The 13,020-nt window shown below is 41.5% G+C and overlaps 1 protein-coding gene across 10 annotated transcripts in view; it reads right to left on the bottom strand.

Moving 5' to 3' along the window:
* Window positions 1-13,020, bottom strand: part of dennd1a (DENN/MADD domain containing 1A) — a 532,879-nt gene that overhangs the window by 159,400 nt on the left and 360,459 nt on the right. For all 10 annotated transcript variants that reach the window (XM_078226515.1, XM_078226519.1, XM_078226517.1 and 7 more), the window contains exon 13: window positions 8,179-8,304. In XM_078226515.1, coding sequence (XP_078082641.1) covers window positions 8,179-8,304 — 126 coding nt within the window. The remainder of the gene's footprint in view (window positions 1-8,178; window positions 8,305-13,020) is intronic.

Raw genomic sequence — 13,020 nt, 5'->3', positions numbered from 1 at the left:
CTTTATATCCGCTTACCCAACCAGACTGAAGATTTGAGAAGTATAAAGTACAGAGAACAAATTCAATTTCAAATTAGGTAGAGAAAGAGAAATAAAGAGAAAGAGGAATTGATTAGATTAAGAGCAAGAAAAAAATGAGAAAATATTAGTAAAAAGATTAACTTTTTTTTTAAACCACTCCAGCAATTACCTGAAGAATGTGGCTCCACATTTGGTGTAGTTAATTTTCAGTGCCAGAGAGGTTAATTATCACTAATCGACACTTTTGCATTGTTAAAAGGCTACAAACAAAGGCTAAAGACAAGGTATAACATCAATGAAGCAATGATAAATTTATACTGGTAGAATTGGTATACTGTTTTGGGATGCCTCATTGTTGAAAAGATATTAAAAGCTACTAAAGCCATTGAGCATGTATAGTATTGATTCACCAAGATGATAGCTGGAATTCTCCCGTCCCGCCCCCCACGGTAAATGTAGCGGGCGGGGGGCGGACCATAAAAAGGTCCACTGACCACAGGCGGGATTCTCCGGTTTTGAGGCAAGCCAGAGAATCCTGCCCGATATCTGTGATGAGAGACATGACATTGGGACTATTTCAAGTGATGCAGAAAAGTCTCAGAGGCTGTTTTAAAATTATGAAGAGTTTTGATACCTTGAATAGGGAAATTGAATTATGTCAGTGACAAGAGGTCACTGGAGAGAACTGTCGCTAAGTGAATACCAAGAAGTTAACAGAAATTTCCTTCCGCGCAATGTTATCAGATCATGGAAAAACATGTCTTCAATTCCATAGATCTAATTTAAAATTTATAAGGAAGCAATTCACTGATGAAATATCTACAAACTATAACCTAATACAAACCCACTGAAGACTTTGCTTATAGGAGAACAAAAACTAAAGCGAAAAGGAACAAAAAAACATAGCTAGTTGGAGAAATTTCCTGATTCAATTAAGTGTTTGGTGAGGGACACTATTTTATGAAGCTTTCCACAAGTCTACTAAAACTTAGCAGCTACTGAAGTTGCAAGCAATTGTCAGTGGAGGGAGAGATTGGTAATAGAAAACACAGTATCATTATCTCCCAGTTTTTGCAACATGGGAGGGAGGGGGGCAGTGAGGGAGAGGGGAAGAATTAACAAAAGGTTTAGATGCTTGAGGGTACATTTTAATGGGCTAAGATAATCACTGTCTTCTATAAAGGCAACATAATCTTCCACTAAATTTAGCAAAAATACCATAAATTTTATTAATAGGGTAGGATATGGAATAGAATGTTCATAAGAGGGATAATATGCCCTATTTAAAGGGCATTTGAAGATTAGTGGAATGTACACATTTTAGTGCAGTTTTAATAATATTTATTAATTTATTGCAACTTGTATGCGTACTAAATCAAAGGTGAGATCATTTTTGAATGTTGTATCATCACCTATCCTTCAATACTACACTAATGTTAGAATATGGTCAAGACAAACTTCAGAGATTGTTGTTTTAGTCAGTAAAAAGAATCCCAACTATTATCTTGGTTTCATTGCATCACTGGATTATAATACACAACTTACTTTGTGAAGGGCAAGTGAAAAAACAACAAAATTTATTTTCTCCTTTTTTGTAACTATTTCTGCTGATGGTGGAAACATCTGATATTATGCAGTGCCCTCGACAGCGGCAGACTTTCGATTCTTCATGTTGTTCTATTCATTAAAGGGTGAGTTCGAACAATCAGCATCACAGATGTCAGTCTTCAACCAATTTGATTTATTCCACATGATATCAAGAAATGGCTGAAGGCACTGCATACTGCAAAGGCTATGGGTCCTGACAATATTCTAGCAATAGTACTGAAGACTTGTGCTCCAGAACTTGCCATGCCCCTAGCCAAACTGTTACAGTACAGCTTCAACATTGGCATCGACCCAGCAATGTGGAAAATTGCCCAGGTATGTCCTGTGTACAAGAAACAGAAGAAATCCAACACGACCAAATACCGCCCCATCATGCGACTCTCAATCGGCAGTAAAGGGTCAACAGCGCTAGCAAACAACACTTACTCAGCAATAACCTGCTCACGGACACTCAGTTTGGGTTCTGCCAGGGTCACCCACCTCCTGACCTCATTGCAGACTTGGTTCAAGCATAGACAAAACAGCTGAACGCCAGAGGTGAGGCCAGAGTGACAGCCCTTGACATAAAGGCAGCATTTGACCGAGTATGGCATTAAAGTGACCTAGGAAAACTGGAGTCAATGGGCATCAGGGGGAAAACCCTCCACTGGCTGGAGTCATACCTGGCACAAAGGAAGGTAGTTGTGGTGATTGGAGGTCAATCATCTCAGCTCCAAGACATTACTGCAGGAGTTCCTCAGAATATTGTTTTTGGCCCAACCATCTTCAGCTGCTTCATTTGTGACCTTCCTTCCATCATAAGTTCAGAAGTGGAGATGGTTGCAGATGACTGCACAATGTGCTGCCAAAAATGAATGTAGGCCCCTTAGAGTCAGAAGCCAGGGAATTCATAATGGGGAACAAAGAAATAGCCGAGGAACTAAATTCATTCTTTGCTTCTGCCTTCACAAAGGAAGACATGAATAAAATACCAGAAGTTCTGAGAAACACAAGTTTTAGTGAGGAGCTAAAGGAAATCAGTATTAGCAGAGAAATGGCTTTGGGGAAATTAATAGGATTGGAGGTGGAGAAATCTCCAGGGCCTGATAATCTTCATCCCAGAGCACTTAAGGAAGTGGCCCTAGAAATAGTAGATCCATTGGTGACCATTTTCCAAAATTATTTAGACTCTGGAATGGTTCCTACAGATTGGAGAGTAGCAAATGTATGCACGCTATTCAAAAAGGGAGGTAGAGAGAAAACAAGGAACTCTAGACCAATGAGCCTAACATCAATAATAGGGAAGTTGCTAGAGTCCATTATCAAAGATTTCATAGTGCAGCATTTGGACAGCCAGGGGCTGTGGGTAGTGTTTTGAGATGGATAGAAAACTGGTTAGGAGACAGGAAGCAGAGAGTTGGAGTAAATAGGTATTTTTTCGATTGGCAGGCAGTGAATAGCGGGGTAACGTAGAGATCTGTGCTAGGACTCCAACTGTTCACATTATATATTAACAATTTGTACGAGGGAACTAAATGCATTATCTCCAAATTTGCAGACGATACAAAGTTGGGTGGGAGGGTGATCTGTGAGGAGGATAGAGATGCTTCAGGGTGATTTGGACAGGCTGAGTGAGTGGGCATATGCATGGCAGATGCAGTATAATGCGGATAAATGTGAGGTTATCACTTTGGAAGCAAAAATAGGAAGGCAGATTATTATTTTAATGGGTATAAATTGAGAGAGGTGGATACTCAACGAGATCTTGGTGTCCTCGTGCGCCAGTCCCTGAATGTAAGTGCGCAGGTATACCAGGCAGTAAAGGCGGCAAATAGTATGTTGGCCTTCATAGCGAGAGGATTTGAATATAGGAATATGGATGTTTTACTGCAAATGTTGGTGAGGCCACATCTGGAATAATGTGTGTAATTTTGGTGTCCTTATCTGAGGAAGGATGTTCTTGCTATGGACTGAATGCAGCGAAGGTTTATCAGGCTGATTCCTGGAATGGTAGTAGGACTGTCATATGAGGAGAGGCTAAATTGGTTAGGATTATATTCATTGGAGTTTAGAAGAGTGACAGGGGATCTCACAGAAACTTATAAAATTCTAATGATTAGCCAGGGTAGATTTAGAAAGAATATTCCCGATGGTGGAGGAGTCCAGAACTAGAGGTTATAGTTTGGAGATAAGGGGTCAAACCTTTAGGGCTGAGGTGAGGAGAAATTTCTTCACTAAAGGGTGGTGAATCTGTGGAATCCACTACCACAGAAAGTAGTTAAGGCCAAAACATCTGATTTCAAGAAGGAATTAGGTTTAGCTCTTGGGGCTGAAGGGATGTGGGGGTGAAGGCAGTATCAGGGAATTGAATTTCATGGTTAGCCATGATCATAATGAACGGCGGATCAGGCTCGAAAGGCCAAATGGCTTACTCCTACTATTATTTTCGATATATGTTCAGTGACAATTGTGATTCCTCAGATACTGAAGTACTCCTTGTCCAAATGCAGAAAGACCTGGACAATATCCATGCTTGGGCTGACAAGTGGCAAGTAATATTCGCACCACCCATGTGCCAGGCAATGGCTATCTCCAACAAGAGAGGACCTAACCATCACCCCTCAACATTCAATGACATTACCATTGCTGAATCTCCTACTATCAACTTCCTGGGGGTTACCACTGACCAGAAACTGAACTGGACTAGCCATATAAATATGGTGGCTACCAGAATAAGTCAAAGGCTAGGAATCCTGTGGCGAGTAACTCACCTGACTCCCCACAACCTGTCCACCATCTACACGGCACAAGTCAGGAGTATAATGGAATACTCTCCACTTGTCTGGATGAGTGCAGCTCCAACAACACTCAAGAAGCTAGCATGCACCTAGGACAAAACAGCCTGCTTCATTGCTACCCCTGTCACAAACATTCAATCTCTCCACCACCGACCAACAATGGCAGCAATGTGTGCCATCTACAAGACGCACTGCAGGAACTCACCAAGGTTCCTTAGGCAGCACCTTCTTAACCCATGACCGTGACCATTTAGAAGGACAAGGGCAGCAAATACCTGGGAATACCACCACTTGAAGGTTCCCCTCCAAGTCACTCACCATCCTGACTTGGAAATATATCGCTCTTCGTTCACTGTCACTGGATCAAAATCATGGAACTCCCTCCCTAACAGCACTGTGGGTGCACCTACACCTCAGGGACTGCAGTGGTTCAAGTTGGCAGCTCACCACCACCTTCCCAAGGGCAAGTACAAATGGGCAATAAATGCTGTGCTCGCCAGAGACAGCTACATCCTGTAAAATGATTTTTTAAAATAAAATCAATAGGAGTTTCATATTCAGACAAGGGAATCATCAACAGATGAGGCTAACCTTGTTTAATCTGATATCCATACGTCTGGTGAAAATACCCAGGTACAAACTCTTCAGCTTTTCCCTGACCCCACAATCCCTGCTGTTCTGTCAATTGTCTGACTGCCATTAGGTTGTGAATGAACAAAACTTTCTCCAACTGAAGAATGGAAAGATCAAAGTTGTTATTTTTTTCCCTCTTCCACCAAAAACTCTGTTCTCTTGCTACTAATTCCACTTCTGGTTCTGCTCATTCACTCAGTCTGATTTGAGTCATGTAAAATCTTCACGAAGACTGCTCATTTCCTGCACATTAATATTTCTTACCTTTATCTCTCCACCTTGCTGTCACCTAAATCTTTATCCACATTTTTATCACCTCCAGACATGATTTTTATTACCTTTCTTGCTGGTGTCTTACCTCAGTAAACTGCAATATGATTAAAACTCAGGTGTCTAAATCCTATTCTACATGCCAATTACATCCATCCTTGTTGATCTGCACTTGCTGCCTGTTCCTCAACACATGGAGTATAGATTCCTTGTCTTCAAATTCTTCCACAGCTTTGCTCCAATGTGCCTCCAAAATTAATCTCTTCTAGCCTTTTATGCACTCCTTTCTTTCTCCTTCTAATTGGTAACAGAGTTCTCACTCCATCCTCTGGGTCCTCTCCTCTCCCATTAACTTTTAAAGCCTTCTCAAAAACTGTCTTTTGACTAAGCTTTTGGTCACCTCTCCTTAGCATCTGTCCAGTTCTATTTCTCTATTCTGTGAAGTCTTGTGGTGAATTTCCCACATTAAAACCATCATATAACATCTTAGAGGAACTATCTCATCAAAAAATGGCAGTGTTGTTTCCAGCGAGTTTCTCTCCCAAGAAACTGATCGGTTTTCTCTCCAGATCTGATGGCACTCTGCCAAAAGAGTCAAGGGGGCATGTTTCACATCCTCACAAAGGGGGACGGGCCTAAACATGCTGGCAAAACCCCACTGCACAGAGATTGGGGTGCCATCTTTAAAGAGCACCCCAATCAGAACCGGAGTAAAACTACCCCCCCCCCCCCCCATCCCCCCAGCCTATCACAGACCTCCCAAGGCCTCCCTCGCCACCCCCAATCAGGGTCGGCACTTTGCTACCCTCAGCACCCCCCCCACCCCCGATCATTGGCACCTTCTCCCCTCCCCACATTCCTCCCAATCATCGCCTGCCTCTCCAACACCAACCCCCTCCTCCCCGGCTGCTGAATATCCTGTGAGGGGGAGGGAGTCCCGGAGAGGGTGCTCGCTAATGACATGCTAATATATTAAAATGAACTTTCTGCAGAACCACAGTGTGTTTCAAGCCACTCCACCAGTGAGGAGCCGGTAAGATCAGAACTTGGAAATTCGTCGGCGCGAATGGCACTCTCTGGCTTTTGAGCAAATGCTGCCATTCCCACAGCCGGAGAATGTGGACTCAAAGTCACCCCCTGAATGTTCTGGTATTTGTGAACAGACCTAGGTCATATAGCATCGGACAGAGGATCCCTTGGATAATTTTCTCCACCTTTCCTGAGGTCAGTTGCCAATTCTGTTCCACCTGCCTAAGCCTCAACCACTTCAACACAAGCCAGCAATTGGAGCTGTGACCACAAGAAAGGGCAGAACCGTTCACATTGTTGCATTTATAATAAAACATATTCTTTATGACAAGTAATAAATAAGATAGTTATCTTTATCTTCACTAATTTGAGGATTTAGAGTCGTAGTGGTAATATCACTGGACTAGTAATCCAGAGGCCCAGGCTAACTCTAATTTTCAAATCCCACCATCGCAGTTAGTGGAGCTTGAATTCAATTAATACATCTGGAATATAAGGCGAGTGTTAGTAATGGTGCCCTGAAATTATCGTCAATTGTTGATGTAAAACCTCATCTGGTCCTATAGGGAAAATAATCTGCCAGCCTTACTCACTCTGATCGACATGTGATTCCAGACCCATAGCAATGTGGTCGACTCTTAACTGTCCTCTGAAACGGCCTCTCAGCCACTCAGCTGAAAGGTAATTCAGGATCTGCAACAAATGCATGCCTTGCCAGTGATTACCATACCTCATGAAATAATTTTAAAAAATCATTCCAATCTCTCCCTTTCAAACTGGTCACTGTTAGGGGATGCTTCCGGTACCTCATTCATATCTGAGCTAAAATACTAACTACAGGTCAGCGAATTTATTGCACTGGTGGGCAAAATCACAGACAAGCCTGATGCTGTTTAACATGTACACTTTCAGCTAGGGTACTGCATAGCGATCAGGAACACATAGCAATTTTTTCCTTCGTTAACCCACTGGCATTGAGGCCAACTCTAACGCCACCACAGAGATGAACTGACTAAACATAGGCTAGGAACCAGAGAATGAATTGCTGAGCCCTACGTCCTGCTCCTGTTATTTAGTGCCTTAATAAGCTAAACCATCAAAGGGGTCATAAAACAGTTATCATCCAAAAATAGTTTCTTCTTTGCAAAACGAGATATGTACTAATCATGACAGTTTAATGGCATCCTTTCAGTATTTAGTTTCTGTACACAGAATCAATATGACAATGCGTTCTGAATGCAAATCTGACCATTGCTCTGCAGGCAAGATACTATAAATCAATCTATTTTCACACAATGTTAATTTTTATGACATTCATTCCTATAGCTGATAGGGAAAATTTCTTATGATAAGTACATTAGAAATGACATGAATTTTCCCAGCCCTCTCATGTAGCAGAATAAGGCACAGTAGTGGCAAAGAAATTAAAGTGGATAAGTGAGTGGGCAAGACGATGAAATTCCAAACTTCCAAAAGAAAATTAAGAAATTGCTACATTTTTACATGTAAATTACTTGATTTGCTACTGCAACTTAATTAATTATATGTAGATCATTAGAGTCTCCTATTTCACAATGAAAGTAATATATAACCGATTTCCAATGTAATATCTAGAAAATGCTGCATATATAAATTATTCTTACTAAAAGCAAATGTTACACAAAATATTCTATGTTAATGCTCGAACTAGAAAAATGCATGTGTGCGCAAAATGTAATACTGTAAAGATTGGTCATTGCATTATTAATACACTGTAGAGGTGCAGCTGGTTCATTATTAAGCATGAATAACATGCATGTATTGTATGGCAGGAGGAGTGCAGTAATTTTGTTCAACTCACAGGTTCAATCTTCAGAGCATTTCTGTAGCTGCCAAACAAAGCCGCTTGAGTCTTTAAAAATGCACGAGCAACTCCATCACCTGTGGTTGTTGACACTTTCTTAAGTCTGTTCTTTAGTGTTGACAACTGTATATTTGAATGAAAATAAGGAAGGAAGAAAAGAGATAATCAGTTCACTGAAGAATCTAAAATAATTCAAATATCAAGTGCCACTGTGATTTGGATTATGGAGGGCTATTGAATCAAGCCCAAGCTAAAGGTTTACTCTGGCAACCAGATCTTAAATTGGGGCAGTTAATTACATTATTCTGCTTTTTCACTTGCACCTGACAAACAAGTCATTACATTATTGTGATCCGAAGAGAGCTACCACAAGTCTAGTCCAAATAAAAATCCACAGCTGCCATTTACCATGACTTAATTTGTATCCAATGCTTGAACTCCAAAATTGGTAACATAGCTGCAATATTGATTCATTTAATAAGTTAATAAAATCACTTACAATAACTAGAAATACTTAACTAAAAGAGTTTATAGTTGTTCAACTCTGTCAGACAATATTAGATTAGATTCGGACTACTTTACATGCTTCTCAGACAGTGCATTTAGAATAAAAGTAAATTACTGCGGATGCTGGAATCTGAAACCAAAAGAGAAAATGCTGGATAATCTCAGCTGGTCCGGCAGCATCCGTAAGGAGAGAAAAGAGCTGACATTTCGAGTCCAGATGACCCTTTGTCAAAGCTAAAAGGCATAGAAAGTGGGAGATATTTGTACTGCAGGGTGAGGGAATGAAAGATGAGTCACAGCCACAAAAACCAGGGGAAAGGCTGCTAATGGCAGTCTATAGAGAGAATAAAGGGTGTGAATGGCCAAATGGCAGAAAAGCCAATAAGTGTATTTAGAATCACTATTTTTTTCCTTCTTGCATATATATTTCTGACATATTCATTCAGAGATTTGACAGTCAAGGCTACAGTTTTGTACTGCAAATGGAAGTTAACCTAAAATAATGATTATAGCAAGTGAAACAGATAAAAAGGTTTATTAGGCAGGAAAAAAAATCAACGTGTCAGTCCTTTGCTTCTCTTGGGGAAACTCTCAAAACCAATTTACAGTTACAAAGAAAACTATTAAAATGAATGGAAGGAATCTAGTGTTTGTGATTCATGTTGGTACAAATTATGAAAAATCAAAAGCTGAACTATTGACTAGATAGCAGTACGCTAATACAGCAGTGGTTTCACATTATGTTTACACATGTATGACTGTTGCATCTAAGTAATTTGGGATGAATGCAGATGGTCAAGTGAGGCAACCATCATGTCTGACAATCTCTTTGCTTCTCAGGAAATACACTACGTCCAAGTGGGTACAAGTCAAAAAAAATCCCAGCAATGGAAGGCAATCTCTTGTTGGTTGAATCGCATGGCAGTTTTGGAATTGATTAAAAGCCAGTATCCATAATGAAGAATGACTATTCAATGACGATTCAAAATAACTTGAAGATCAACAAGTCAAATCTATATAGTGAAGTTAAAAAAGATACCCATAAAGGGGAACATAGTAAGCAGACAGCTCATGGTGGAAACAGAATTTGATGTAGCTGATACAGATGAAATTAGACACACCATTTGTGATGGTGCTGAAACACCAAAGAAAACTGTGCAAGATCAAATAATACTAACTGAAAACTGAAGAGCAATAAGACGCAACAGTGTCAAGTATTATACATCTTATCTGTTATTAGGTTTGAAGTTGTAATGCAGTAGTCTGGTTCAGTATTGAGGTAGGACATAATAGATATACTTGGGTTGTTAGGATAGATGATGATTGAAATGACAGCATTTGTGACAGAGAGAGAAATGTAGAGATACAAGATATTCCGATGGGAAAATTAACTGTCACGTAGCTGTGATAGAGAAGACAGAATTGGAGTTAATAGGAGCTTCAATAAACTCTAGCCATTATTATCACACATTCTTGCTGAACAACTGAACAATAATATAAAATAAGATGTATTGATAGTAACATCTACCGCTAAAGATATACCAGCAAACCCAGAACTCCATCAAAAGTTCTGATGTCATCAATATGGTAATTATCTCTGGATCTTTTTCAATGCACTCTGGGGCAACCTCTCATCTTCAACCCTCTGTAACTTCAGCTCAACAAAACAATGCTGACTGCACCCTAACTTGCAGCAAGTCCTATTCATTCATTACCCCTGTGCTCTCTGACCCACAGTGGCTCTCAGTCTGACAATGCCTCAACTTTAAAATTCTCATCCGTGTGTTCAATCCTCCCCTGGCCCTAACCCTTCCCTGCCTCTAAATCTTCCTCCATCCCTATAACTTTCCAAGATGTCTGCACCCCTCCACATCTGGCCTCTTGCACATCCCAATTTTCACTGCCCCACCATTGGCAATAGTGCCTTTAACTGCTTAGGTTCTGTTCTGAAATTCGCTCTTCAAATCTCTCTTTTGTTCTTTCAGAGGCTACTTATTTGACAAAGCCTTAATATCTCATTATGTGGTCCAATTTTGTTTTCTTATCAAATCTTATTTTACAATAGTCCAGTGAGGCACTCTGGGCCATTTTACCACATTTAAAGGAGCTATATAAGAACATAAGAACATAAGAAATAGGAGCAGGAGTAGGCCATCTAGCCCCTCGAGCCTACCCCGCCATTCAATAAGATCATGGCTGATCTGACGTGGATCAGTACCACTTACCCGCCTGATCCCCATAACCCTTAATTCCCTTACCGATCAGGAATCCATCCATCCGCGCTTTAAACATATTCAGCGAGGTAGCCTCCACCACCTCAGTGGGCAGAGAATTCCAGAGATTCACCACCCTCTGGGAGAAGAAGTTCCTCCTCAACTCTGTCTTAAACCGACCCCCCTTTATTTTGAGGCTGTGTCCTCTAGTTTTAACTTCCTTACTAAGTGGAAAGAATCTCTCCGCCTCCACCCTATCCAGCCCCCGCATTATCTTATAAGTCTCCATAAGATCCCCCCTCATCCTTCTAAACTCCAACGAGTACAAACCCAATCTCCTCAGCCTCTCCTCATAATCCAAACCCCTCATCTCCGGTATCAACCTGGTGAACCTTCTCTGCACTCCCTCCAATGCCAATATATCCTTCCTCATATAAGGGGACCAATACTGCACACAGTATTCCAGCTGCGGCCTCACCAATGCCCTGTACAGGTGCATCAAGACATCCCTGCTTTTATATTCTATGCCCTTCGCAATATAGGCCAACATCCCATTTGCCTTCTTGATCACCTGTTGTACCTGCAGACTGGGCTTTTGCGTCTCATACACAAGGACCCCCAGGTCCCTTTGCACGGTAGCATGTTTTCTGTTAATATAGTGACAGTACAACTAATATAAAAACAAGTGTTTTCATTATGATGTAATTGTCTTAAAGGTCAAAACAGATAGTTGTATATTAGTACAGAACTTGAGAATTACTAAAAAAACGCTGTTAAAGCTTTTTGACTTGCATTCATCAGGACAAGCACAAGAAAGCAAAATTTCAAAGGGAGCAACAATTTATACTGCATGAAAAAAGTGGTGGCAATCAGCTTGGAAGTTGAAGCTGATTGGTCGAGGTGCTGCCATGGGGATTGCACCAGGGAATACTGTCACATGTGTTTGTTTAGTTCAAAAAAGGTGCAATGCCTGGATATCTTTATTTCTGATGTGGAGATGCTGGCGTTGGACTGGGGTAAACACGGTAAGAAGTCTCACAACACCAGGTTAAAGTCCAACAGGTTTATTTGGTAGCACAAGCCACTAGCTTTCAGAGCATTGCCCCTTCATCAGGTGAGTGGGAGTTCTGTTCACAAACAGGGCATATAAAGACCCAAACTCAATTTACAAAATAATGGTTGGAATGCGAGCCTTTACAGGTAATCAAGTCTTAAAGGTACAGACAATGTGAGTGGAGAGAGGGTTAAGCACAGGTTAAAGAGATGTGTATTGTCTCCAGCCAGGGCAGTTAGTGAGATTTTGCAAGCCCAGTCAAGTTGTGGGGGTTACAAATAGTGTGACATGAACCCAAGATCCCAGTTGAGGCCGTCCTCATGTATGCGGAACTTGGCAATCAGTCTCTGCTCAGCGGCTCTGCGTTGTCACATGTCGTGAAGGCCGCCTTGGAGAACTCTTACCCGAAGATCAGAGGCCGAATGCCCGTGACCGCTGAAGTGTTCCCCAACAGGAAGAGAACACTCTTGCCTGGTGATTGTCGAGCGGTGTTCATTCATCCGTTGTCGTAGTGCCTGCATGGTCTCCCCAATGTACCATGCCTCGGGACATCCTTTCCTGCAAAGTATCAGGTAGACAACGTTGGCCGAGTTGCAAGTGTATGTACCGTGTACCTGGTGGATGGTGTTCTCACGTGAGATGATGGCATCAGTGTCGATGATCCGGCACGTCTTGCAGAGGTTGCTGTGGCAGGGTTGTGTGGTGTCATGGTCACTGTTCTCCTGAAGGTTGGGTAGTTCGCTGTGGACAATGGTCTGTTTGAGGTTGTGCAGTTGTTTGAAGGCAAGAAGTGGGGGTGTGGGGATGGCCTTGGCGAGATGTTCGTCTTCATCAATGACATGTTGAAGGCTCCGGAGACCATGTCATAGCTTCTCCGCTTCAGGGAAGTACTGGATGATGAAGGGTACTCTGTCTGCCGTGTCCCGTGTTTGTCTTCTGAGGAGGTCGGTGCGGTTTTTCACTGTGGCGCGTCAGAACTCTCTCCACTCACATTGTCTGTACCATGAAGACTTAATTACCTGTAAAGACTCGCATTCCAACCATTATTTTGTAAATTGAGTTTGT

This window comes from Mustelus asterias, chromosome 13, assembly GCF_964213995.1.
Source record: "Mustelus asterias chromosome 13, sMusAst1.hap1.1, whole genome shotgun sequence".
Lineage (NCBI taxonomy): Eukaryota > Metazoa > Chordata > Chondrichthyes > Carcharhiniformes > Triakidae > Mustelus > Mustelus asterias.
Note: the sequence above shows the minus strand (reverse complement) of the source record. Positions and strands in the feature narration are given on the sequence as shown.